Source organism: Bos javanicus, chromosome 13 (genome assembly GCF_032452875.1).
Source record: "Bos javanicus breed banteng chromosome 13, ARS-OSU_banteng_1.0, whole genome shotgun sequence".
Taxonomy (NCBI): Eukaryota; Metazoa; Chordata; class Mammalia; order Artiodactyla; family Bovidae; genus Bos; species Bos javanicus.
Genome location: NC_083880.1, coordinates 46,324,570 through 46,352,540, shown reverse-complemented (window position 1 = coordinate 46,352,540; position 27,971 = coordinate 46,324,570). Strand labels below are relative to the sequence as shown.

The following is a 27,971-nucleotide window of genomic DNA, read 5'->3' as shown; positions in this document are numbered from 1 at the left end:
TTAGAATTGTTTGACAAGATTTTAAAACAGTCGTGATAAAATTTTCAGTGAGGAGATAATAACACTTGAAGCAAATGAAAAATAGAAAATCTCAGGAAGAAAATATGGCATGTAAAGAAGAAACAAATGGAAATTTTAGAACTGGGGAGTACAATAGTGAGCTTGTGGAATCCATGAACTTGATGATAAAACAATGAAAATTACCCAGTCTGAACATTAGAGAGAAAATAGACTGGAAAAAAGTAAACTGAACCCCTGGGACCTGTGCCTTTACCAAGAGACCTGTCCTTATCAGGAAGAGAGGAGAGAGACAGTGGGGCTGAAAATATGTTTGAAGAAACACTGGCTAGGTATTTCCCAAGTTTGGCAAGCCATAAACCTATATATTCAAAACATATGGTGAAACCCAGGCAGGATAAATTCAAAGAAATCTGCTAAGCTGCCTCATAGTCAGACTTCTGAAACTAAAGATGAAAAAGCAATGGGAGAGAGAAATGTCCCTTTGTCTGTAGTTGATTTCTCATCACAGACTGCAGAGGCCAGAAGGAAGTAGTATGTTTTTCAAGTGCTGAAAGAAAAGAACCATCAGATCAGAATTCTCTATCAAGTGAAAACATCATTCACATGATTTGTTACCAGCAGAGCTACCCTGAAATAATAGAGGAAGTTCAACAGAAGGGAAATGCTGTAGGAACACCAGGAAGGAAGAAGAAACAATGGAGAGAGTAAATGAATTGGTAAATTCAATAGACATTCCTTCTCTGACTTAGGTTTGAAAGTTGAAGCACAGCTGTCTGATGTGGTTCTCAGTGTGTTTGGAGGAAACACTTAAGACAGTCATGTTGTCAGTGGGGAGGGCAGAGGGGTGTGGAGGAAGTAAAGCTTCAACACTCACCAGGAACTGGTAGAACGTTGGTGGTCAGCAGACTGATAAGCTGTGAAAAGATAATGAAAACTTAGCAGCCTCTAAGAAAAGTTATGCAAAAGAAACTCCAAAACAAGAGAAATCAGAAAGAAATTCCAAAAAATGTTCAAGTATTTCAACCTACAAGAAGGCAGAAAAAAGAAACAAAATGAGAAAACAAACAATGAATTATGCACCATGCCCAAGTAGGATTTACTCCATGGATGCAAGTTTAGGTCAATATTGAAAATCAGCAGTGTAATTGACCTGTTAGGGGCTTAGAAGAAAGCCATGTGCTCATATTAAGTGACTCCCGAAAAAACATGACACAGTTGACACTCCCTCGTGAAACTCTCAGAACGTGAACAGTTGAGGGGGACTTTCAACTTGATAAAATGATGTGTTTACCCAAAACCTACAGCTAATATACTTAATGGTGAAAACTGAGTATTTTTCAAGATTTCAAGTATTTCAAGATCCAAATAAAGAAAGGATGTTTGCTGTTACTTCTAATTCAACATAGCATTGGAATTTCTAGCCAAGTCAGTAAGATAAGAAAAGGAAATAAAGGCATGCAGATCAGAAAGGAAGAAGTAAGCTGTCCTTTTTTACATGACACAGTAGTCCACATAGGAGATGCTAAATAATCTCCAGAAAAATCTTGAACTGGTAAATGAGTTCAACAAGAGCATAGGATACAAGCTTATTACACACAAATCAGTTGTATTTTTGTATACCAGCAATTTAAAATTGCACAAAAATATAATCTTCAGGGTTATTTGTATATGTAGAACTTTTATGCGAAAACTACAAGCTGAGGAAGGAAATCAAAGATGATCTGAAACAGATCCTCTGTGTCCATAGATTGGAAGTCTCTACATAATAGACAAGCTAGTTCTGTCCAGATTAGTCAACAGATTAAACGCAGTTCTTATCAAAGTTCCATCAGGAGTTTTGCAGATACGGATGAGATTATTCTAAATTTCTGTGGAAAGGCAAAGGAAGTAGGATGGCTAAAACATTGTGAAAAAGATGTGGTAGAAATCACAAGATGTATGATTTCAAGATAACACAGAACAGTGGAACAAAATAGAGAACCAAGAAATAATCCCATAGAAATATAGCCAATTGATTTTTGAGCAAGATGCCAAACTTGCTCAATTTGGTGTAGGATAGATTGTCTTTAGCATATGGTGCTAGAATAACAGGATACCACCAGAAAAAAAAAAACCCCAAAAACCTTGATCTAAACTTCACACTTTATTAAAAAAACAGTCCCAGAATAGCTTGTAAATTTAAATGTAACTGATAAAGCTAAAATTTTAAGAAGAAAACATAAAAATTTGGGAATTTAGGATTGGTGGAAAGTTCTTAGACATGACTCTAAAAGTATGAGTCTTAAAAATAATGGATGAGTTAGGACTTGATCAAAATTTAGAAGTTTTGGCAGAGTGGACTGTGTGTGAATTATTATCTCAAACATTTTAAAAAACTTGTTAGTTTCTTTTTTCCTGTAAACATACAGGAGTCAGAAGAAGTAGAAACTTCAGTTCAGTTCAGTCACTCAGTCGTGTATGACTTTTTGCGACCCCATGAACCGCAGCACGCCAGGCCTCCTTGTCCATCACCAACTCCTGGAGTTTACCCAAACTCATGTCTATTGAGTCGGTGATGCTGTCCGACCATCTCATCCTCTGTCATCCCCTTCTCCTCCTGCCCTCAATCTTTCCCAGCATCAGGGTCTTTTTTAAGCGAGTCAGCTCTTCTCATCAGGTGGCCAAAGTATTGGAGTTTCAGCAAAAACCTATGTTATTGTCATAGTAGCTTTATTTGTAATAGTAAGAAACTGGAAAGGGCCAGAATTCTTTGCAGTAGGTGCATGGTTAAGACAGCTGTGCTGCATCCACAGGGGATCAGCCCCAGCAGTCCACAGGAGGTGGCTGTGGTCCATTGGCGGGGGCGGGCTGAGAGCCCTAAGCTCAGGATCCCCAGAGGACACGCACTCTGCCACAGCAGAGTGGGGAGTGGAGGGCTGTGGGCTGGCTCCAGAGAAGGTGGGACACTGAGAGCCATTTTTCAGTGAGGACCTACAGATACTGTCGGTTGTTGAAGAAGGAAGAAATATAAGTATATGGTTAAAATTACTTGCATTCACAAAGGTATTCTGGGAGAAGGAGGGAGCAGTGAGAGCAGAAAATAAGGAAGTGATATCCAAAATATTAATTTGCAGTTGAAGAAGGAGTGTGTCCTGTGTAAATATACTGCTTAGAGTCATATTAACTAAGTAATGTGATTGTATTGAGAAGAGTTGTTCATGGTAGCAGGAAATGAATAATGCCCAAAATGGGGAAAGGAAAATGTGTTACGTGAGTATTGGAATGCCATGCAGGATTTTGTGTGCTGTATGATGGTATCACGGTGGTGCTCACCGTAGGTGAGCCCCACGAACGTGGCCGGTTCCCAGTGAGCGGTGTTGTGAGTGAGAAGGAAACTGGAGCCTACAAATGCTGACAGACCTCATTTGGGTTTTTTACTTGACTCAGATGAGAGTATTTTAAACATGGGTTAAATAAAGCATTAAAATTTTATTTGTCCTTACCTTTTTAATGTGCTTGCTAGAAAATCTGCAGTCGCTTTTGGGGCTTGCATCGGATTTCTCTAGGAGGGCATAGCTCTGGAATCTGTAGCTGGAAAATGCAGTTAGAATTGGTTCCCCAGGGGAGTCGGGGAGTCTGCAGAGAGTGGGCTAAGGGAGAGTTCTCTATTTTAAACCCTTCTCTGCTGTTGATTTTTTAAAAGGGTGTTCATGAAATTTGATAAAAAAGTTACCTGTTTAACAAAGGCTGTGGTCTCTACCTTAAAACATGTGAATGTATTACGTTCTAATTTACATAGTAAATGTTAACATAATAAGGAAATTGGCAGTGGGCAGTTTCATCCCTATCCCCTGTTTTTCCTTCATTTCAGTTTGCCATATCAGAAATACCGTACTTGTTTTTCCTGTTCCTGTTTAGCTTCTTGCAGGAGTGACCAGGACCTCATCTTCCAGAAGTAATGCCCACAGAAAGCGGGAGTTGTTCAGCTGCTCGCCAAGCAAAACAGAAGCGCAAATCTCATAGCCTTTCCATACGGAGAACTAACAGCTCAGAGCAGGAGAGGACGGGCCTGCCCAGAGACATGTTAGAGGGACAGGTGAGTGTCTGGTGAAGATGTGAATCGTGTTGGCAGTGTTCAAAAAATAGCCCAGTGTATACAGATCTCCAAAGTGGAGGGAAAGTGTGGGTTACCAAAACAAGCAGGCCCCCCATAGACCAGTGAAAATGACAGTCAAATGCAACAGCCTAAAGAGGCAGAATTCAATTTCTAGGTTAGTGTGTTACATATTGTAATAAATGTGGGTGTGATAGTCGGCTAGTTTTTATTCTTTGCACAGGCAGATTGACAGAGTACTTTTAGGCTTCTGTCTCAGAGCCTCAAGAGGAGAGCAGAATCAGGTATAATGATCTTTGTTCTCTGAGGAGTTCTTGGAATCTGATCTTTCACTAACTTTTCTTGGCTTTATCCTGTGTCTGCTGTGTGAGTATATCTGCTGCTTATTACATTGTATGTCTTTCTGATAATTCGATGCCCCCTTTATTAAGTGATCTAATATTTTATTGACAAAGATAAGTTTGCTTCTTTTTCTAGTTCTTCTGTAATGAGTAAAACGTTAGGTTTTTAAAAGAACATTGTTTCTTAAGTCTAAATAAAAGCATATGTTATAGTAAAATAAATTGTAGATATATCTGCTATATGTTTATATAGGCGTAAGTGTATGTGTGTGTATGTGCGCTCAAGTCATGTCCTACTCTGCGACCCCACGGACTGTAGCCCGCCAGGCTCCTCTGTCCTTGGGATTTCCCAGGCAAGAATATTGGAGCGGGTTCCCATTTCCTTCTCCAGGGAATCTTCCTGACCCAGGGATCGAACCCGTGTCTCTTGAGTTTCCTACTTTGGCAGGTGTAATCTTTACAGGGTAGTAAAAGTATGAATACTGGGAATTCCCTGATGGTCCAGTGGTTAGGACTCCCAAGTTTCCACCACAGGGGGCATGGGTTCAATCCCTGGTCAGGGAACCAAGATGACCTGCCCACCCCCCCCGCCCCATATCTGTCTATCTATCTATGTAGATATAGATAATCATTCCTTTGCAGTTAGAACTGATTCATCCACCACAATGTTACAGGGAAATATGGTGTAAATCTGAGAAATTGGCTCATTTGCTGTTGACCTAAGAAGCTGGGACGTGGAACATGTGCTGGCAGGATGCAGCTTATGTGTGCTCAGAAAGTGGTGCTGTTGCTGGTGGGTGGGAAATGTTCACTTAGGGTCCTCTTATGTACTGACTGGGTGAATAATGAATTGGTTACATTTTAACTTAATTTGGAAATAAAATTGTAGATTGAAGGGGCCTCCAGAATGGCTTTGCCTGTTCTTGTGAGCTCGGATGGCCACAGCCAAGTGCCACAGATGGGAGATTAAATGGCAGACGCTTTTTTCTCTCCATCCTGGAGGTGGGCAGCTGGAGGTCAGGTGTGGGCAGGGTGGTCCTCCTGAGGCTTCCTTCCTGGATATGGACCCAATCTGTGTCCTCACACGTTCCTCCTCGCTGGTGTCTGTGTCCTCGTCTCTTCTGACAAGGAATGCTTGAACCAGAGCTGTGCACTGAAACTTCTGTGGTGGAAGGTTCTAGATCTGTGCTGCCTGTATGGGCGCCCAGAGCCACGTGTGACTGGTGGGACAGAGGAATTTAAAAATCGTGACTGACCTAGTTTTAAGGTTAGTCACATGTGACCGTCAGCTCCCCCACTGGCCAGTGCAGGTTGTCTAAGGGACTTTTAAACTGTTAGTCATCTCAGTTTCCAGCAGTGACCCTTTGTTGCTGCCCCTGATGGCATCTTTGGGGGTAACTCTGTGTGAGGGGCCCGTGTTCTCAGGGCTTCCGCGCCATCCCCATTGTGATGTAGAGCCAGCTGCCTCTCGGGTACCCCTTTGTGAGGGTCATTCAGAACCCTGCAGGTGGGTCGGTTCCTGTGGGCAGACGGGCAGCTCCCTGGGCTGGTGGGGGCGCTTGGCCCGGTCCTGCGGCAGCAACGGCGATTATGGCGTTGGATGTGGGCACCTGGCATGGTATGTGTGGCGGGCCTCAGGCTCCGAGTGGAGCCACAGGCGATACTCTGGACGGGATTACAGGCTTAACTGTCGGGCAGCCTTTATGGGAATTGGATTCTTGAATCAGAAGCAAGGAGGCAGCGGTGCTAGTTGTGGAGTGGGAAACCCATGTCTGCACTGGAAGCACTGACCCAGGCCAGGAAAGGGGCCTGCCTCTTCCATGCCAGCCGTGAAAATGCAGACTTCTAGAAGTTTCACTGAGTCGTAGCTTCATAGTGAAGCCCCTGCAGAAGCCTGGGACCTTCCACGCTGGTGTTTTCATTCAGCTGATTCACCTTTCACTCTTACAGCTGAATTCACTTTTCTTCCTTGGAGCAATCTTTAAGTGCTGAGTAGAGTTAATAGGAATGGAGAAGGCAGTGGCACCCCACTCCAGTACTCTTGCCTGGAAAATCCCATGGATGGAGGAGCCTAGTAGGCTGCAGTCCATGGGGTCGCTAAGAGTTGGACACGACTGAGTGACTTCACTTTCACTTTTCACTTTTCACTTTCATGCACTGGAGAAGGAAATGGCAACCCACTCCAGTGTTCTTGCCTGGAGAATCCCAGGGACGGGGAGCCTGGTCGGCTGCCGTCTATGGGGTTGCACAGAGTCGGACACAACTGAAGTGACTTAGCAGCAGCAGAGTTACAGGAAGTGTCCAGTTTACTCTGCTTGGAGCACAGTGGATGTGAGGATTGTGAGGTACCACTTACTAAGATTGACTTGTGATGCCACATGCTGGAGCATAAGGGCTGTTCTTAGCTTCATCTCCCACAAACTCGGAGATTTTAAATAGGCTTGTTTCTTTCCTTGTAAAGGGAGTTACGTGTTTGAAGACCTGCTTGGCCTCAAAACCTGTGCCATCCTGGGAAACCATTTACACAATTTGGTTTTAGTTTCAGCTGTAGGAATTTGAAACTTGAAGTTCTTTTGAGTGTTTACGTAGAAGAAATAAAATATGTAATTCCCTTTGGAAAAAGTGTACTAGTGCTCGGTGTCAGAGCTCCTCATTCACTTACTCGTTCACTTTCAGCACAACCTTTTTTCTCTGCAGGATTCTAAGCTGCCTTCCTCGGTTCGCAGTACTCTTCTGGAACTGTTTGGTCAAATAGAAAGAGAATTTGAAAACCTTTATATTGAAAACTTAGAATGTGAGTATTGCTCTTATTTGAAATACTTTTATAACCTGTCACTTCTCCATATGGATATTTGAGAGTTTCATCTCTGGGTCACATTCACCTTTGTACCCCTTTTCTTTTCTGCTTTGACGTGTTTGGGGGGGCTTATGATGGCACTTGTTTACTATCTTCAGCTCCGCACACTCAGGGCAGGGTCTGGGGGCAGGGGGTTGGGGGCGTCTGTCTCCTGCTGGAGTGGGTTGTGACCACAGGTCCCTGCAGAGTGAGGACAGAGGCCCCATCTTGCGTTCCCACACCCTGCGTCTGCTTCTCTTCTTCCCCATCTCCTGCCTTCCTCTTCCTTCTTCACGTCCACTGTGATTCAATACTTTTCTCTTCACTTTTTTTCTGTTTTTGGTCGCACCTTGTGACTTGCATGACTAGTTCACCGACCAGGGAATGAACCCAGGCCCTTGGCAATGAAAGCCCAGAGTCCTAACCACTGGACCGCCAGGGAACTCCTCACTGTTAAATTTTTTCTTTTTTTCCCTTCAACTTTTAGTCTTTGAGATGTGTAGCCTTCACTTGACGCTCTGGTGCAGACAACAGTAACGATAGTCAGGTTTTGTTATTGTACATTTCCCCTAATGATTTCAGGCGAGACTGTAAGTATTCTATTGAGTTTCAGACAGGACCAGAACAGTGTTTTAAGTGCACAGAATAAAGTACAAAGGACACGAACTCTGTTGAAATCCAGGAGCCCCGTTTGGGGGTCAGTAGCACAGTGTCTGTCTGGGGTGGCATGAGTGGTGGACTTTGTGTTTTTGGAATGTCTTTGAGTTTTTTGGAACTCTGTGGCCATCCTCTTGTTTACTGGTATATCATTCACGTGCTTGTTTAGACAATTCTAACATGCAACATTTTTATGTACTCAGTTTTGGAACTGGTGAATATACCTGAAAAGCACATTTTACTTTTCAGTGCGTAGAGAAGTCGAGACTCTTAATGAGCGCTTAGCAGCTGAAGGACAAGCGATCGATGGAGCAGAACTGAGTAAGGGCCAACTCAAGACGAAAGGTGAGGCTGGCTTCCTGCAGGCGACTGCAGGGAGAAAGTCTGACTCCAGTGCAGACTCGCTTCCTCTGCATGGTCAGCAAGCTTGAGTAGCATCCCTTGGATCCGGGTGTGGAAGGACGAGGAGGCTCCAGGAAGCCCATGTTTCTGCTGGTGTGGGCACACCCCGGGCTTGCATTGTCCTCCGTGTCCTTGAGCCATCTCCCCGTCCCAGCTCTGACATTCTTGCTTGTGTGATTTCTTGACGGTTGGTTCTGTGTCTCTGCAGCCAGTCACAGCACCAGCCAGCTTTCTCAGAAACTGAAGACCACCTACAAGGCCTCCACCAGCAAGGTATGTGTGGCTCTCGGGCCTTCATGAGTGTGTGGGTCTGCACGTAGTGCGATGGGAAGAGAGGAACCTAATATTTAAGACAAGTATTGTCGATGTTAAGTGGCTCCAGGGCAGAGGCACCTGGATGCTACCTATGCTGCTTACTGTGGCTGACACAGCATGTGTTAGTAGGTGTGGTCTTTTTTGTGGGAAAGTACATTTTTTATTGTTAATGTGGCTTGATGAGGAGATTCTGAATTCAGAGAAGCTAACAAATGGGTATAAAGCAATGGAACTTACATTGTGAGTTGTAGTTACGTTTTAGTTCATCTCTTCCTTAGTTTGCAAAGTATGATAAAAAAGTGAAGGTCCAAAGGCAGAATAGAGACATTTGTCATATTTTGCTGTTTTACAAATCATCATTTAAAATGGCAAGGATTTAATTATTTGGGAATTAGTTTATCTCTGGCGGAATACTACTATGAAGTAATATTTTGAGGTGATTGTGTGCATCTCTGCTTTGGGGTATTTGGAATAAACAAATTACCTGCCTTAAACGAGTGTATAGTACTTTTGCTTAATATTAGGAGGAAGTTGAAATTTGTGGTGAGTCTGCTATGAAGGCATAAATAGTTTTTTGTTAGCTTTTTATTTTTCCCTTAAGTAACTTAAGCTTGTATCCACAGTGAGATGAACTGCAATTCAAGGAGCAGCTTCAGTCTTAGGCTATTTCTGCTTATTTGAAAGTCTTTGGTAACTTTTTGTTTTTTAAAAAACATGAATATTGCTGACATTTTCTTGTGTTTCCTTTGATAACTCTAGGATGTAAGTGGCTTACTAAAATTTTTTTGTTCTGTTATATCTAGCTTACATTTAGTAGTTTTGAATTTTTAAATAAACATTAAAGTACTTTTTAAAAATGTCAAGTGACATTACGTTCTTATTTAACTTCTTATGTTGTTTTGAATTATATTGTTTATTCCAGTTTATATATACAGTGTATGGTCTTAGAATTCCACAATTTTCTGATCATTTCTGAAGTAGAGGAAGAAAGGATTATATAGAGTCAACCTCTTACCATGAGTAGTAAAATTTAAGATTTGAACAAAGATAAGGAAGTGTACAATAATTGCTTTTAAAAAATGTATTAGAAATACTAAAAGCCCCAGTCATTTTAGAGACTAAAAATTTATCTGAATTTATAAGAAACATACTATTAACGATCTTAGTAGCCTGTGCACACACCTTAAAGAGTGAAGGTGAAACGGAGTCCAGGTCTCCTCTGCTGCAGCGAGTGTTCTTGGAGGAGTGGATGGGTTCAATCTCCTCACCCCCAGCAGACCCGCCCCTCTTGGGGCCTGTGGACTGGCTCTGAGGCCTGTGGGGGCAGCACCACAGGCTAACCAGCAAACTGTTTCCCAGGAACTTGTGAAATTGTTCACATGGGTTTTTATAAAGATAAGGTTCTTTTGTTGTGAAAAAGCCTCTCTTTGTTGTTGTTGTTCAGTCTCGCTAAGTCGTGTCCAACTCTTTGCGCCCCATGGACTGTAGCTCGCCAGGCTTCCCTGTCCTTTACTGTCTCCTGGAGTTTGCTCACTCATGTCCGTTTGAGTCGGTGATGCCATCCACCCATCTCATTCTCTGTTGTCCCCTTCTCCTCCTGCTCTCAATCTTTCTCAGCATCAGGGTCTTTTCCAGTGAGTTGGCTCTCTGCATCAGGTAGCCAAAGTATTAGAACTTGAGCATAGGTCCTTCTAATGAATATTCAGGGTTGATTTCCTTTAGCATTGACTGGTTGATCTCCTTGCAGACCAAGAAACTCAAGAGTCTTCTCCAACACCACAGTTCAGAATCATCAGTTCTTTGGTACTCAGCCTTTTTCATGGTTCAATTCTCACATCTGTACATGACTATGGAAAGAACCATAGCTTTCACTATATGAACCTTTGTTGGCAAAGTGATGTCTCTGCTTTTTAATATGCTATCTAGGTTTATCATAGCTTTCTTTCCAAGGAGCAAGCGTCTTCTAATTTAATGACTGCAGTCACTGTCCAAAGTGATTTTGGAAACCAAGAAAATAAAATCTGCCACGGATTCCCCTTTTGTTTCTCCTGTTTGCCATGAAGTGATGGAACCGGATGCCATGATCAGTTTTCTGAATGTTGAGTTTTAAGCCAGTTTTTTAACTCTCCCAAGTCTTTGAGACCCCATAGATTGTAGCCTGCCAGGCTCTTCTGCCCATGGGATTTCCAGGCAAGAATACAGAGTGGGTTGCCATTTCCTCTTTCAGGGGATCTTCCAGACCTAGGGACCAAACCCGCATCTCTTGCATCTCCTTCATTGGCATCGGCAGGTGGATTCTTTACCACTAGCGCCACCTAGTGCTGGCGTGCTGCAGTCTGTGGGGTCAGACATGACTGAGCAACTGAACGCTGACAGGGAACTACAGCAAGCGCCACCTGGGAAGCCCTTTGTTTTTTAGAGTTTAAATTTTATTTTAGTGCAAAGGATAATTCGGAAGCATCCTTCTGCATTTGCATCACAAGTGTTCCCTGGAGGTAATTCAGTCTCATGGGCCTCTGTGCAGTTATGCCTGAGTCCATATTTGGAAAACAGTGCTTCAGTGGTCAGAATGTGGCGTGCACCTGGAAGCGGTGCCTGAGACCATCTGCTTGGTGGCATCAATCGCAATCCCTCTCCTCCAGCTTCACTGGAAATGTGGTTGGCACAAGTCTTGGCCATGGACCCGTGTTTCTGCTGGGCAAGTGGGGGCAGTTCATATCTCAGAACAGTGGTATCTGAGAAGTTGCCCACCACTTGTCATGAGCTTTGCCCCCGCCCCTCCTGAAAGTGTCTGGATGGCTTGTGGGATGTCAGTTCCCCAACCAGTGATGGAACCCGTGCACTTGGCAGTGAGTGCGCAGAGTCCTGACTGTGGGACCACCTGGGAAGTGCTGTCCCTCCTTTTACATTTAAGCCGAGTCAGGAGTGTGTACTGAAGAGTGAGTCTCTCTGCTGGAAGTCTGTTTCAGCCTTTCACTGTGTCAGGAATCATTTGAAGGCTCATGCTGGTGGTGGTGAAATAGTGGATTGTGTTTTAAGTGTTTATACTGAAATTAAACATAGATGCATTTTTAGGGCTTTGCTAAATCAGTGTTTAAAGCAGCTGTAGAATACCTCACACTTTTTTTTAAACTTGGTTTTACCATTTCAGTATTCTGATTAACTTTAAAGGCTGAAAAGCCATCTTTTATCCCAGAACAGTTAGAAAACCAAACCCTTTATGTTTTGTTAGCGTCTCCCTCAGGCCCTTCCATTGTGAGAGAAAGTGGGGCTACGTGCTGTGTGGGTCATCCCGGACGGTGCCTCCTGACCGCTGGGCCTGAGTGTCCGTGCCAGACTGTGTGCCGCCTGAGGCCAGGGTCCGCTGGCCCTGCCCTGCCCCCTTCCCCCTCAGGAGCAGGGCTGGCTGAGGCTGTGCTCAGTGACCTCACCTGTTATTTTTTCATTCCTTCCCACCTTAGATTCTTTTTCTCCTGGTTTGGTGTGAGTTACTAAAAATAAGAAAATACAGGTCTCCCAATAGTAAGAGTAATTAGTGTTAAGGGTTTGGGGTGTACCTACCTGACTTTTTATGTCCTGCTTTTTTTTTTTTTTTTTTGAGAATTTGGAAATGTTGTGTGATAGTTTCGGTTTGTGTATGAGGACATGTAAGGTACACAGACAGGCAGGCAGGCAGTGGGGGGTGGTTGTAGGGTTCTTCTGAGGCTTTTGTAAGGACTTTGCCCTGCTTTGTGAGATCTAACTGCACTTACACTGTGTTGCTATAACGTTTTAAATTTTCTTTTCAATGATTTATGAATCATTTATAAATTTGATTTATAAATCATTGATTTATAAATCACTTTTGATAAATCACATTGATTTATAAATCACTTTTGATAAATCACATTGATTTATAAATCACTTTTCAATGATTTATGTATTTCCAAACATATTTTTTTTTAACTGAAACATATTTGCTCAATAAATTCCATCACAATTTCAGATTGTCTCCAGCTTCAAGACCACCACATCCCGGGCAGTGTGCCAGCTTGTGAAGGAGTATATTGGCCACCGGGATGGCATCTGGGATGTCAGTGTGGCAAGGACGCAGCCTGTGGTGCTGGGGACGGCGTCTGCTGGTGAGTCTGGAACCACCCCAGCCTGCGGCAGGGCCTTCCTGGAGGTAGTGTGGCCAAACGCTTAGCTGTGTGCCTATCGGCATCCGAGTGAGTGGCTGCGTTTGGAACCACTCACTGTCCGGGACGCTGTCCAGTGGCACAGGGTGGATTGCCTCTCCATGGCATTAGGTAGTTGTGATTGGCTTTCTTGTCAGCCATAGTCCGCGTACATTTGCTTTGATAGTGTATTGCACTTTTTCCCACTCGAGAGGCCCCTCCAAGGACATGCTGTATGGTCTGACAGCGCCATGCTGGCCTGGTGTAGGGGTTCCACTGCCAGGAGTCCTGGGGCGGCATCAGAGAGCCCCGTTCTCCTCCTTGGAGAGGAAGTGTCTTCTGAGAGCTAATAACCTAATAACCCTTCAGAAAAAATTCCCGGAATTAAAAATGTGTTCGCTTGTGGAAAAGGAGTGCCAACTTGTGAGAAGTTATGTGCTACATCCAGCCTTTCTGGGTGGGAATAGGAAATGTAAAGTCATTAGAATGATGAAGAAAGTTTTCTGTTGTTTAAAACTGTGTTCATACATGAGCACCGCAGATTATTTTGGAAATTTTAGCTTAAAAAGGATACAGATTCCTTTTTATGACTTCTGAAATCTCACATGGGTAATCAGCACTTTGTGTCAGGTTTCCTTAATGAGTGTCCTTTTTATCTTTGTTTTGGAGAGGTCCATAGAGCATGGGTTATCTCAGATAATTTGGAACTGGAGTTGGGTGCTGTTTGCATTTGAATATAGCTTGATGTTCTGAAAAGTCTTACTATTTCAAAAAGGTGAGGAGCCCATGACCCATGGACCCTGGTGTCTCAGGTCCCAGGCCTGGTGCTGGCAGCATGGCCATGCCCCAGGAGTCAGGTTCCCAGGTTCCCCTGCCAGTTCCATGGCCTCGGGTGGGTCACTGGCCCCCTGTCCTCTTGCATCAGTTGGATTACAGAGGAGTGTGAGCAAAATCCCATGAGATACTAGTGGTGATGAAACTTCTCAGTTTAGAATTTTTATCCTCCTGTTTAATTAAAAAGACTAATGTTGGCAGCGGCTCACTTGTGTTTATTTGGATCTTGCAGATCACACAGCTCTGTTGTGGAGTATCGAGACGGGTCGGAGCCTCGCCAAGTACACGGGCCACGTGGGGTCAGGTGAGCCGTAGATCGTGGGGCGTCCCCTTATGGGGGCTGGGCCTCAGCCTCTTGCCTTGCACGGTCTGGGACTGACGTGTGTCCACTGGCTTCGCGCTGTCCAATTGCTGAGGCTCTGTGGTGCAGAGGTGCTGTATGTGAGCCCTGTGGGTGCTGGTGGCTGCTGGGCTCCTTGCTGCGGACACCATGGGCTGTCCCACTCTCCCTTCTTCCTTCTGGCGCCCCGGCTCTGGGCCTGTGTCTCGTTGCCCCTGGCCAGCTCACCCTTCACCCTGCACACAGACTTGGAGGTTGTGTCCACTACCCGCCTCCAGGGTCTGCTGTGTCCCCCACGGACTTGGGTAAACACCTCCTCTCCCCCTCCTCCCTGGCACATCTCCCGTCCTATCAGTGGGGGTGTACTGCTCTCCCATCGGGGCTGTGGGCCAGGTCCTGCTTGGCCCCCCACCCCTGCCTCGTCCACTGTCCCCTCCAGCTGGACCCTTCATCTCCCTCAGGACCATACCTGGGGGCTGTTGCTCCTGCAGTGGGTGTGACATACTGAGTACTCATCAGCCTGAGCATTAAGAAAGCGTTAGCTTGTGTGACAAACCCATGGGGGCCTTGTGCTCATCCTTCTCACTGCCATCTCCACTTCTCAAAGTCAGCCACTTGGAACAGTTTTAAATCTTCTGCTCTTTCCTTCCATTTAGAAAAATAGCCTGTCTTATTGTTTGTTACTTTTTTGGGTTTTAGACAAGAGAGGGCTCCTGTTAAGAAGGGAGATGGGCTCTGTGTTCCTTGTCCTCGCCGCCGCCCTGTGCAGCCCGTGGCTCCCCGGGCACATGCCTCACTTGCAGTCCCCAGCTTTGCTGTCCTGAAGGGAGTAGTGGTCTCATTTCTGTGCACATTGTGAACTCGTGGCTTCTCTGAAGGGTGGGCGTGTGGGCAGTGAACAGTGTCCCCCACCATAATCTACCTTTGCCTTTTGTAATTAAGTTTTCTTTTTTCAACTTGGTTTACTTTTAGCCCTCAGTGACTTCTCAGTGTTTAAGAGATCAAGTATTGTTTTCCTGTGTAGCCGATTCTTGAGTGGTTTGGTAGTTCATATTTAGTTATTTTGCGTTGTATCTTTGTTTTCTTTATTCATAGTTTAATGGAATGAGAAGACTTAATATTGAACTATCATAATTCTTTAGTTTTTAAATTTAACTTTACAACATATACTGTAGTTGTAATAGATATTGATGATATATTCTTATTGTAAACCTGTTTTTTCAATATTTTTACTTTGCAGTAAATTCCATAAAATTTCATCCATCAGAACAGTTGGCCCTCACCGGTATGTTGATTTTTTTTTTTCTTTATTGAATAGTTATTGCTGATCTGAAAACAATTGTCATTCCTTTTCTTATCAGTAGCGTCAGGATTAGCCGTGCCATTCACAGAAGTTGGTCGTTAGTAGACATTTCACAAGTTGCATGAAAAATGAATAAAGAAAACAATACCAAGGGTTATTTTTAACCAGCAGTGGCTTGCGAGTTAGTTCGGTTCTCCTGGAGGTCTTTTTACAGAGCCTATCCCTGCTGCCCACTCTCTGACTCTCAGGCTCTCTCAGTCCCTGTGTGCACAGAAAGGAGGTCAGCGGTCCTGGCTTGGGCACCTCCAGGGCTTAGGTCTTCACTTCTTCCCAAGTGGTCCTCCCAGAAAGAGCTGTGGTCTCTTGGGTTTGTCTCTACCTCATCTAGTGGTCTTACAAACACTTTCATGGTCACAGTGAGGAGTTGGCCCATAAAACTGTGTGATCCTGTGGACCCCTGTTGTGTTTTGGGGACACAGATGTAACCTGGAGGGTGAGTGTGTGTCTAGACCAGTGACCAGCAGGCTTTTCTGTGAAGGACCAGAGTACCTGTTTTCATCTTCAGGCTGGTTTGAACAGGCCTGCACCTGTGGACAGGTGACAGCTAGTGAACGTCTGAGCTGACCTCTGGGGAGCCGTCAGCTGGGAGTGAAGCCTTGTTATGGGGGCTGTTTGTTGTGTGATTGGGGAGCCGGAGGGAGACCAGGGACAGCTGGGCTGGAGAGAGGGGGATGAGGTTGAGACGTGTCGGCAGGCTGCGGTGGGGACAGAAGCCGGCAGAGTGGTGGCCTGGGGAGAGGAGGCACATGGGGCTGGGACTGGATGCCAGCTCGAGAGGCCAGAAGGTCGGACACTTTGATGCCCTGAGGCCCATGCTACCATCCACTGCTTTGGGGAGCTTTGCAGCCTTTGCAGCTAGGGAAAGTGGAATCCAGACAGTGCTCCTGTCTCGGGTGGAGGCGGCCCTTTGGCATGTCTGCAGGCCATCTGTGCCTCTCAGCAGCCCTCTGTCTTTCCTGGGTTCTGAGCACCCCTCGCAGCCTGGCTACTGACAGTGAGGTCTCGGTACCAGCTGCTCCCTTGCCGGGGCGAGGTGCCTCCTGGTTCAGCAGACGGGATCGTGCACTCGAGTTACTGTGGACTTGGGTGTCTGTCGTCTTAGATTAGCCAGGTGGAGAATGAAATCCACGCCTTGTGAGTTTTCTCTGAGCCTTCAGAGCTTTCCACCTTGGGATGGAGGGAATTATTTTTATAGGTAATTATCTCTGGGCACCTTTGCTATTCCTGGGAACATCTCAGAAGAACCTGTTTAAGTCAAGTCAATCCCTTGTGATCCCTCAAGGAGTGGACTTAGCGGGGTCTCACCCATGCTCGTCTGCGTGCCGGTAACGCACTGCCCCGCCCCGCCTTCTCTCCTCAGCCTCTGGAGATCAGACTGCCCATGTGTGGAGGTATGCAGTCCAGCTGCCTGCTCCTCAGCCTGCGGCCGACTCTAGTGTAAGCAGCACGTTTACTTACCCTGAGAGCACGACCCGGGGTATGTCGGTGGGTTCTGGACATCTGTGAGTTTTAGGAGGAACTTAATGGTTTCTGTTGTGGACTGAATGTGTGTGTCCCCAAATTCATAGCTTAGAACCCTCACCCTGGGGGGCTGTCCATGGAGATGGGCCTCTGAAGAAGTCACTGAGGTCAAGTGAGGTTGCAGGGTGGGGCTCTGACCAGCAGGATTGGTGTCTGGAGGAGAAGAGGCACCCGAGGGCTCCCTGTACCTTCTCCCTGCGTGCACTCAGGAGAGGCCAAGCGAGGCCACCGTCTGCCTGCCAGGACACCAGCCGGGTGCCAGGCCGCCCAGCAGACCAGGGCGTGCGTCTGTCTACATCGCCTGTGGTTACGTTTACTTTATCTTTTCCACAAAAGTTATAACATATACATATGTTAGTCCTTTAATTTTAAGGTTAGGTTAAATTTTTAGTGTTTTATATATTTGATTGTAGACAACTTGTCTGTCTCTCATGTGAGATAAACCCTGTAGGTTAGTGGGGCGTGTGATGTCATTGTCATGTGGGTCAAGTTTTAATGTTGGTGACAAGTTAGGTTGCATGTTGAGAAGAACGGACCACAGGTTTAAACCACAGACCGCCCAGTTCCTACCTGTCCTGTCGGGTGTACTTGCACCACATCAGCTCAGTGCCACCTTTGGGTCCTCACGTGCGCTCTCATCCTCCTCCTGGGTGACTTGATCTGATCTTGTTTCTGTGGGGTATGCACACAGGGGCCCTCCCTGGGCTGCTCCCGCAGGTGGGGGTCCTCGCAGGCCCAGGGCACTGGGTGAGTTCACGCTGTGAGGGTTTCTCTAGTTGCGGCGAGTGGGGGCTCCTCTCCAGTTGTGATGCACAGGCTTCTCACTGCAGTGAGTTCTCTTGTTGCAGAGCATAGACTCCAGGATGCATGGGCTTCAGTAGTCTCAGCTCCCGGGCTCTGGAGCACAGAACTTGATAGTTGTGTCTCTCAGACTCAGTTCCTCTGAGGCATGTGGGGTCTTCCTGGACTAGGGATTGAACACATGTCTCCTGCATTGGCAGGTGGATTCTTTACCACTGAGCCTCCAGGGAAGCCACTTAAGAATTCATTTTTAATTGAGTGTGTTATGTATATATTTTTTATTTTAACAGATTTTATTTTAACTCTGCCGTGTTTGTAGACGTGACACACATATCCTTGTGTACGTGTGTCCATGTGGTGTGTGCTCCTACATGGTGTGTGTGTGCATGTTTACTTAGTGCCAGACACCCGCTGGATCGGTCATAATGGTCATTAAGTCCTGGAAGGATAGGCGGTAGCGGTCTGACTGTGCGGCTGGTCTGCAAGGTCAGGATCTCCAGGGACCTGCCTCTGCTTCCCCAGCAGCAGCTCTGTGGCGAGGACGAAGTGGAGTGCTCCGACAAGGATGAGCCTGATGCAGATGCCGACGCGTCCAGCGACTGTCCCACCATCCGGGCGCCGCTGACATCTCTGAAGAGCCACCAGGGAGTGGTCATAGCTGCTGACTGGCTGGTTGGCGGGAAGCAGGCAGTGACAGCCTCCTGGGACAGAACGGCCAACCTGTACGATGTGGAGACGTCAGAGCTCGTCCACTCCCTGACAGGTGCGTCGTGTGGGAGGGACTTCTCGTCTGGATTGAGTGTTGGCACAGCTGTGATTTTCAGAGATCCTCCTGAGTAATGGAGCCATTAGTGGTTAAATTTATCTTTTCTTCAGGGGGTGTAATTGCATCTAGAGATGTGCAGTATGTAGATATTTGAATGTGGTTGGTGTGTTAGCTTTTTTTTGGATTTAATTTCCACACACTTAGTATCTTAAAATAACATGCTGTTCCTTGGCCAGGAGTTTTGGGCACGTGCTTCCTGACGCTCTGATTATCAGGGGGTCGTGGGCGGGATGAGAATGCTGGCGGGGTTGTGCCCTCACCTGAGACCTGCGGTCCTCTTATTGCCATTGCAAGGATCCCTTTCCTGTGGCCGTTTGTCTGCCAGTTTTTGGCTGGGGGCAGCTTTCAGTACCTGGAGGCGGCTGCAGGCCCCCTCCCCCGGCCCTGACAGAGGCTTCTCACCACATGGTGTTGGCTTTCCTCCGGGCCAGCAGGAGCGAGTCTCTCTCAAGGCTCACCTGACTGTGGCAGGCCACCCAGGAAGTCTGGGTTTTTTTTTGACTAACTGAAAGCCATGCAATTTGGAGGCCTTAGTCATATCTGCAAAACCCATTTTGCGTTATAATGTACTGAGATCACCAGAACACCATCCCACACATCTGCAGGTTGGGCCCACATGCAGGGCAGGAGTCCAGCAGGGCGTGTATAGCCCCGTGCCCACCACCGGCCTTCATACCTGCTTGTCAGTGCGTTTTGTCATTAAGTGACAGGGATGTGTCTCACCATGTGCTTCCCCCTTGGGTTATTAGAGGTTCTTCTCACATGCGAAACTCAGAACTGTACTTTCTCACACATTTGGCCATTAGAGACCCTCCTGACCTTTCATCCGTCGGGGTCAGGAGTGTCCCTCCCACACTGCTCATTCAGCTCTTTCGAATGCACGAGGGGAAGGAACACGGGTCCCCCTTGATCCCACACACCGTCCCCGCAGCTGCTTTTCCTGGGAGCCGGGCGGGGGCCTCACTGTGACTGCGTCTTCCATCTCCCACAGGGCATGACCAGGAGCTGACGCACTGCTGCACGCACCCGACCCAGCGGCTGGTGGTGACCTCCTCTCGCGACACGACGTTCCGCCTGTGGGACTTCCGCGACCCTTCCATCCACTCCGTGAACGTGTTCCAGGGCCACACGGAGTGAGTCTCGGTCGCATAAATGTCTTTTTAACTGTGGTCTGGGCTGGGAGGTGACTGGGTTTTCTAGGATGGTTTTCTTGATCCTCCTAACCCAGTGGTTTTCTGAGCATTGAAACAAACACTCAGGTGTGCTGTTCTCAGGAGTGTGGCTCTTCTTCCCTTGTGTCACCCTGGAAAGTCCCTGTGGAGGGTTCTCAGTGGATGGTTGCTGACACACAGGCAGTGTTTCTTACTGTGTGACTGCATGTTTCATGTTATTATGATGTGGAACACACTTTAGGAAAGCTCATCTTAGGGCATATTTTCATTTATAGGGACTCAGCACAAGTTCTCTAGTGAAGTGTGTTGGACTCTTAACATCTTCCGTGATATGAGTACTTTAACTCGAAATACAGGTAATTCGAGTGTTCTGTGTGCTGGTTGTTCCTAAGGCAAGATGTAGCGGTGTAGGCTTCAGCATCACTGACTCAGTTCTGTAGCCCAGCTTCTTTAGGAGCTGGGAGAGATACTGTTTTCTCCTTTTTATTTCTGGTACTGTTACGCGGCTCCTGTGCCTTTTTCAGAAAGTAGGGTTTGAGATATAACACTATTGTGTAAGATAAACGAACGTCTGTAGGACGAGTCCCCCTGAGATCTGGCTGTATTATTTTTGCTGGGTGGAGAGAGAGCTCCGGGTGGAGTGTCTGTTCAGGGTTTTCATTGTACATTTGTGAAAGAGACAAATGAGCCCCCCACCCCCTTTTTGGTATGTTGCTTTTATTTTCACTCTGTATTATGAAATTTCTTCATTATAATAGGAATCTTAACAGGATTTATGTAGTGAAGCTTGGGGTCTGTATTATTACAAGCGTTTGGTGGCCCAAGGTATACCAATTTGACTGAAAAGCAATTTTAGAAACCTTTTTTAACCAGCTGTTTTCCTGATAAGTGGGGATTGTAGTGTGTTCTGTTCTTGGAAATGACAGAGATGTTTAGTTGGAAAAATTTGGAATGTCACAGGAGTTTCAACTATTGGCAGTTCATTTCTCATGTATTTCTGTCATCAGCCTTAGCCGAAACCCAGAACTTTTTGTCTGATGGGCTCGGTCCTTGTGCGTTCATGTGCTTTCCACCACCACCTGAGGATGGCCTGGTGGGGACGACGCCCTGGCCCCTCTGTGACGTGCAGTCAGTGGGGCTGAACTCCGGCCATGCGGGTCGGATCCAGGGCCGTTCCTGTGAACGGCTCTCACTGTCATGAAACTTACTCTGGCGCTGGAACCCCTGCTGCACTTGAGAGGAGCCCCCCAGCACCACCGCCTCCTGTGGAGTGCGGCAGAGTTGTCACCCTGTTTTTAGTTTCATTTTGCTTTGTTTCCATTGCGATAAAAAGGGGCCAGCAGTGGAGGCAGTCACTGGTCATTAAGCTTCCCCCGTGGGTGGCCGATGACTCCAGGCTGTGCCCAGCTGATGGTGTCTACACGTGCCATAAACTCTGGCATTGAAGAAATCAGAAATTAGCTCAGCACGGAATATTTCATTCTTAGAAATATCTGAGAATGCAGAGTTGTTTCTTTTTTTTTGCCTAAATTCCTTTCATACACTTGTTTACTTTATTCCTAGAGTGTGAACTCAGGTGCTTTCTTGTCTAAAGAAAACAAGATATGATGTCTCACAGAAAAATTTCTGTCTGCACTTCTTCTGGACCTGATAAGGTGTTGGCAGGATGCCTTGAGCTCCCTGGGGCAGGGGGCAGGGTGGGGCGGTGGTGGTGCCTGTAAGAGGTCGCACCCACGCCTCTACACGTGTTATGTTCCTTGAAGCCCGTGTCACTTCTGATAGGTGCTGCATGCGGCTCTGAGGCCTGTGTGCACGCGACCTTGTCAGGGCCCTTGGCTGGATAGTGTCAGTACCTTCTGTCGTGTATTTTCTCGTAGGACGCAGGGCCTGGCACGCGGTGATCGAGGGAGCGGTTCTGGGATTTAGCCTCATTGTGAAGTGGACAGGAGTGTCTGCATTGAGCCTGGGGGCGGCTGGAGAGGGGCATCAAGTGAGGTCTGGCCTTGCTTGCTGGAGTGTCCCCTGCCCTCCTCCAGGGGAAGCCAGACTTGAAATCCTAGAAAGAATCGGTGTGGTGCAAACCTGACTTCCTTTGAATGCTTGCTATCTCAGGGTCTGCTCCTTGGGGAGCTGGCCTTTCAGGACTCCTCAGAAGTTTGTGTCATTGGGAGATGAGTTTCCATTTCTCATTCAGGTATCTGAGATCGTGAACTGTGGGAGCTGAGCATTCTCTAACTTGGGGGTGCCAGTGCTCGTGGGGGCAGCGCTCTGAGGGCCCAGGGTGTCCCCAAGGATGGGTTCCTCCTCGGGGACCTTAGCGTCTTAAGCACAGCTTGGAGGCCAGTGGGTGGAAGGTGGGGGGCTGCCCAAGCCCTGTGAGCAGCATCGGTTAGGTCCTTGTGGGTTTGTGAGCAGCACTGTCAGGCAGGAGGGTGGCGTAGGCCATGTGTCACGTCACACCTGGGTCTGCACTCCACGTGCCCCTTACGCTGCCTGCAAAGGTGGAGGAGTGAGGGTCTGCCTGGGCCCCGTTGCTGGAATGTGTGCTCCCTGCCTTCTCACTCTGCCCCGTCGGAGGCCCCATCCCCTTCAGCATGAGAAGGCGCCTGCGGCCGGTGCCAGAGGAGTTGCTGCCTCCTGTCTCCGGGCTTCATTTTCCACATTGTGCACTTTCTTCCTTGGCTGGGAAGTTTCAGCAGATTGTTATGCAGAGCAGCCGCTTCCCTGTGTGATGGGGGGACAGCTGTGGGTCCTAATGAGGAGCCCAGCTTTCTGTCTCCGCTGATGGAGGCCCGCAGAGGGAGCGGAACGAATGTTCTAGGCGTGCCGCGGCAGCGGAGCCGCTCTGTCAGCTGGAGGCACACGCTCGGCTGCTCTCGGCGACAAGATAAATGAGGCGGTGGGCGCTGATGGGGCCGGGCCTTCCACCGCCCCAAGGGACCGTGTGGGAGAGGCCTTGGGAGGACAGTCCTTGGAAGAATTGCAGCCAGCCTCTCTCTTTGATGCCCCACAATACCTGTCAGGGTCCTGATGCATTGAAACCCAGCGTCTTTCAGCATTTCATTAACAGGGTTTGACAAGCTTTGTGGGGACTTTTCCCACTAATTTAGCAGTGTTAACTGAGGTTTAACTGGGCCAGACCTCCTGAGACCTCACATCCACAGGGAGGTCGCCAGCAGTGGAGGTGTCTGCCCTAGGGCCTTGTCAGCGGCCGGGCCCTGATGGCCCTGTGACCTGAGGGGCAGCAGCACCTGGTTCCCACTCAAGCCCGCACTGTGTCCTTGTCGTCGGATGAGGAGTTTGGGTGACTCGTTGCGTTGCTCTTGGGGTTATCCTTGTCTCCGTCTTTCTCCCTGTGGCGCACTCGGCCTTTGACCTCAGCACAGTGCTCTCCAGGTCCATCCCTCTGTATGGACACATCCTCTTTACCCAGTCCTCTGTCCATGGACTTTTTGGTTGCTTCTGTGTCGTGGCCGTTGTAAACAGGGCTGCCATGCACTTTGGGACATGTGTATCTTTTTGATTTTTTTTTTTTTCCAGTTAAATACCCAGGAGTGAAATTGCTGGGTCACATGATAGTTCTGTCTTTGAGGAATTTCCACAATGTTTTTTACAGTGGCTGCGCCAATTTACGTTTGCATCAGCATTGTAGGAGGGTTCCCTTTCTCCCCACCCTCTCCAACACTGATCGCTGTCTCTTTGGTGACGGCCATTCTGACAGGTGTGGAGTACCAGCTCACTGGGGTCTGGTGTGCATTTCCCTGGTGACTAGTGATGTTGAGCACGTTTTCATGGGCCTGTTTTCAGGTTTCATCTGTAAACCTCTTTTGGAGAAGTCTGTTCAGATCATTTTTTAAATGTTTTTTTTTTGTTGTTGGAATTAATTTTTTTTCCAGTGCTCTGATTGAATTGTCTGAAAGTCTCAGTTGGGATGGATGTTTAATTGTCTGCTCTAGAGATTTCGGTGGGTCCTGTCTATCTGGCCCATCTTGTCTGGGAGCCTGCTCCTTGCTCCACTGCCGGGATGAGGTGAGGCCGCCTTGGAGAGGTCAGTGCGGCCCCTGTGTGCTGGCGGGGGTTAGCAGGAGAACCAGTGAGCGGAGTTGATGACTCATGGTGTCCACATCCCTGCCTCCCTGCCCGCCCGACAGGCCCTGGGGTGGCAGGATAGGGTGTCTGCTGTGCACTGTGGACAGGGACTTCCTGATGAGGTTCTGACCCCGTGCCCTCTCTTGGCAGCACTGTGACCTCTGCCGTGTTCACCGTGGGAGATAACGTGGTCTCTGGCAGTGACGACCGCACTGTGAAGGTCTGGGACCTGAAGAACATGCGGTCCCCCATTGCCACCATCCGCACAGACTCTGCCATCAACAGGTGATGGGTGCTCCCCCATGGACCATTAGGGTGGCCTTAAGGGGGCTTGTGGCATGTGTTGGCTTCCTGTAAACTTGTGTTCACTTGGTAGGGCCTTGGGAAAAGTGCTTTAGACTCCCGGGAAAATATATTTTATTGATCCTCTAATGCACATTCTGTATTCTATAAATACTGAAACCTGGGTATAAAATCAGGTTGGTGTATTGAGCTTTTTAAGAATTAAGAATGAGTCATTTTTGGCCAGAGGTTACTGTGTAGCACATGTAAGTTACAGGTGAGTAACTCAGCCCGTTTTCTAATGCCATAGGCTGGTAACACCTTGGTTTGCTAATGTGTTTTGGCTTGAAGAGTGGAATGTGTGAAACCCCCACTACATTATCACCTATAATGTCAAAAACTCGTGTTGTCACTGTTGGTTACGTAACTTACTTTTCTCTCCTACACATTGTAGGATCAATGTGTGCGTTGGCCAAAAAATCATCGCCCTCCCCCATGACAACCGCCAGGTGAGGCTGTTTGACATGTCGGGTGTGCGGCTGGCCAGGCTCCCACGCAGCAGTCGGCAGGTGCGTGCTGGGGCCGCCTATGCGGGCGGCTGGGGGCGGGGCCTGCTCTCTGACGTGGGGAGCTCCCAGCCAGCCTGGCTGTGTTCAGTGCTCCAGGAGCCCCTCCTGAAAGAAAGAAGTTAATTCTCACAGTGGGTTTTAATTACCCAAGTACATTCAAAACAACAGTCTCACATGCAGTCAGCAGAAGAAAGTTCACAATTTTACACCCTTTTCTTACCAGGTCTCCATCAGAAGTACTTGGTCATTTGACTCGAGAGCGCTGGGGCCCAGTGAGCAGAGGGGTGTGAGTGGGAGCATGGACCTGATGGGGGTGCTCTGGGCCCTCCACTCCCCAGCTCCCTAGCCCCTCCCCTTGCTGTGAGGTCACTGACACCAGTGTCCTGCCGTGGGCCTGGCGGTTGTGGTCTCTCGTCCAGAGCCCTGACTTTAGTGCCTGTCTCAGGTGACCTGCTGCAGTTTTCTCAGTGGTCATGGAGGGGAGGTCTTGATCCTGCGGTGGACGTCCCTCCACTGGTGGCCCTGGGCCTCTGGCCCGGGAAGGCCTCCCCAGTGTGTGGATGACACCCGCCATGGGGACGTCTTGCAGAGGGAATTTTGGTGCTGTTCTGTTGAGAGTCTGTTTTACTTATGGGATTTCTGTCAGCTTTTCTGAATTTTGCCCTGTACCTGTTGTGTATTATAGTAACAGGTCAGTGTGTCCACTTTAAACTCCCCAGATAGCCCTCAGTGTTTGTTCCAGCATTCTGAAGGTGGCAGGAATCTACTTGAAAGGCTACTTATTTTATCTTTGTTTTATTTGGCACCAAAGGTATATTTCTAGCTCCTTTATTCCTTGAAGCAATTATTTGTTCAAAGGTACTTAGGGTCTTTGAGTGAATTATATTTGTTTCTTCCCACATCATCTATCTTCACTTATTCATTAAAACATCCCAGAGGGGCCGTTTCTGTATTCTTCCTGTTGACTGCTGTCTGACTCCTGTTCTTGGAGAAAGGGTCCTGAGGCGCTGGTTGGGCTGCACTGAGATCAGCCGTGTTCCCACCCCTCTTTTTGCGGCAGCTCCCCCAGCAGCACAGGAGGTCTCCTGACTGGTCCAGTTCACGGCCCCCCTTTCTGACGGGTCGTGGGGGTGTGGTCCTGCTCAGGCCCTGCTCTGACGGCGCTGTGCCTGGTTGCAGGGCCACCGGCGGATGGTGTGCGGCTCAGCCTGGAGCGAGGACCACCCTGTGTGCAACCTGTTCACCTGCGGTTTTGACCGGCAGGCCATTGGCTGGAACATCAACATCCCAGCTCTGCTGCAGGAGAAGTGAGGGCCGTTCGGAGGCTCCCGCCGGCCGGGGACCGTGCCTGCCGGCTCGCTGGGCGCTGGGACGCCGTGGCTGTGGGCGGTGGGCCTGAGCAGGGTGCTCTCTCCTCGCTGTACCCAGCTTGCATGAAGTGTCCAGAGGTGTGCCCTGTTGCTTCTTTCCGTTTTGTGTGTGTGGGCATTGCGGCCGTGAGGTGGAGCCCCTTCCATGGCCGCTGGTGTAGTGAGTCCCTGGTGTGTCGGGTGACAGGAGGGCGGGGCGTCTGGGTGAGTGGTCAGTGGTCTCTGGAGCGATGGTGCATGTGTGCCTGTCCGGCAGGAGTGGGCAGAGACCTCACGTCTGTGTGGGGTTCTGGCGTGTGCTAACTCAGCTTCACCTCTGTGTTCTGTTACAGTTGTGAAATCTGCTTGGATTTTAGAAGTTAAAAAAAGCGTAGAATGTTGAATTTGCAACATTTGGACAGTTTCTTTTGAAAAGAAAAAATTTCTGCTCTTTTTATGGAAAACCATTTCAATCTCCTGAGGTATCTCATGCTGGCAAATTCTGAAATAGAATGGTTCTAATCACTGATTCCAGATATTAAGTAAAATTTAAAGCACTTTAGTTTATAGCTGTGGTTATAAACAGTTTTTAGAAGTTTCAGATGACTTATCCATTGAATGTGACTTGACCTTTCTAGAAGGCCCTGCTACCTGAAGACAAACCTTATTTATTTTCTACACCTTGGGTTTGCATTTTTCCAAGTGGGTTCACTTCCTGGCGGCATCTGAGAGCCAGCAATGCAAATAAATGAGTTCTACCTCAGACATGAAGTATTTGGGAAACTTGGGGTGTCACTGTTACTGGCTCAGGCACTTGTGATTTAGAGCTGGAATGAACTCATCCAGAAGGCAGGAGAGGTGGGCGCAGCGATGGCCCTGCCCAGGAAGGGCTGCCAGCGGCCCCTTCTGCCTGGAGCCTGTTGCTCCTGCCTTCTCAGGACTTTCTGTCCAGTGTTCACGAGTCGTGTTTCTTGTTGAGTTACAGTTTGATAGCGAGACATCTCAGTGCCCCCCAGCCTCTCCCTGCCCCGTTTGTAACCCTTGGAGGCTGTCTTGGGACAGGCACGGAGAGGGACACTGGAAGCCATCGTGTCGGCCTCGTCCTGTCACCACTTCCGTTTTGTGGTGTCACAGGTGGGGCAGCCTGAATGCTGGTCCTTCGCCCGCGGGTCCTTCGGTCAGGCCCCATGGTAGCTGACCTCAGGCCTCTCGGCCCTGGATGGTCAGGCCTGGGTCGGGGTCAGACCCAGTCAGACCCCTGGCTGGCTGGGAGGGAGACCTGAGGAGCGAGGGTGAGATGGCAGGAGTTTCAGGGCAGCTTTACAGCAGTGGCGGCTCAGGAGCTGATGTTGGAGTCCGGTATTCCCTGACTGCGGTGTGAGGATGGCCCCCACCCTGGGTCTCACTTGGAGCTGCCCCCCTGCCCCTGCACATACCGGCCTCTCTCCTGCTTTAGTCTCACAGCTGAGTGTCTTACTAGAGTCACTGCTAGGAACATTGGAAAATGTCTGCACATCATTGTGCCAGACTTACCCAGATCTCTGCCTGCTGAAACAATGGGAAGCGAGTGAACTCAGCGTGTGTGCCAGCCGTGTGGCCGTGTGGATGAGGCTCCACACGCAGCCCCATCTCCCTCCCCCCGCCCCCTCCCTCCCCAGGGCTTGGCCCTTCTCAGGAGTGGGACCCGCCACTGTGGTCACAGGGCGTCTTCAGGCGTCACGAAGGAGCTGGGGGTGCTGTATGTGCACACCTGTTTGTGCACATGAGTGTGCGCGGGATGTGTGTGCGTGCGGCTGCAGTGAAATCATGTGGCCCACTGCCTTGATCTCATCTGAAGCAGTGTTTGGAAGTGGGAGTGGTTTTGTCCATGTGCCGACGAGTCCAGAATTTCCTGTCACAGGAGGAGGAAATGTGTGTTTACTGGAGACCGTGTGTCAAGAGAATTTCTTGAGAGGTGTGTTGTTGGACAAACGACACCCTTTCTCAGCCACTGCACATCAGTT

General features: G+C 48.2%; 1 protein-coding gene and 1 long non-coding RNA gene across 9 annotated transcripts in view; one reads left to right on the top strand and one right to left on the bottom strand.

Moving 5' to 3' along the window:
* Window positions 1-26,071, top strand: part of WDR37 (WD repeat domain 37) — a 32,537-nt gene extending 6,466 nt beyond the window's left edge. For 2 of the 8 annotated variants that reach the window (XM_061436541.1, XM_061436536.1), the window contains exons 2-14: window positions 3,919-4,096; window positions 7,153-7,249; window positions 8,198-8,293; window positions 8,559-8,623; window positions 12,651-12,786; window positions 13,889-13,960; window positions 15,237-15,281; window positions 16,720-16,796; window positions 18,207-18,444; window positions 19,499-19,640; window positions 23,919-24,053; window positions 24,505-24,619; window positions 25,799-26,071. In XM_061436541.1, coding sequence (XP_061292525.1) covers window positions 3,959-4,096; window positions 7,153-7,249; window positions 8,198-8,293; window positions 8,559-8,623; window positions 12,651-12,786; window positions 13,889-13,960; window positions 15,237-15,281; window positions 16,720-16,796; window positions 18,207-18,444; window positions 19,499-19,640; window positions 23,919-24,053; window positions 24,505-24,619; window positions 25,799-25,930 — 1,488 coding nt within the window. In that variant the 5' untranslated portion in view covers window positions 3,919-3,958 and the 3' untranslated portion in view covers window positions 25,931-26,071. Of the gene's footprint in view, window positions 1-3,918; window positions 4,097-5,136; window positions 6,074-7,152; window positions 7,250-8,197; window positions 8,294-8,558; window positions 8,624-12,650; window positions 12,787-13,888; window positions 13,961-15,236; window positions 15,282-16,719; window positions 16,797-18,203; window positions 18,445-19,498; window positions 19,641-23,918; window positions 24,054-24,504; window positions 24,620-24,842 lie in introns of those variants that run through there. The other 6 variants (XM_061436535.1, XM_061436534.1, XM_061436542.1 and 3 more) reach the window with 5 other exon arrangements.
* On the bottom strand, window positions 318-4,004 carry LOC133259281 (uncharacterized). The gene is made up of 3 exons (XR_009740346.1): window positions 3,896-4,004; window positions 3,504-3,591; window positions 318-935 (listed from the first exon to the last, which is right to left on the bottom strand). It is a non-coding gene; the product is annotated as an uncharacterized LOC133259281 (long non-coding RNA).
* Window positions 26,072-27,971: the final 1,900 nt, after the last annotated feature.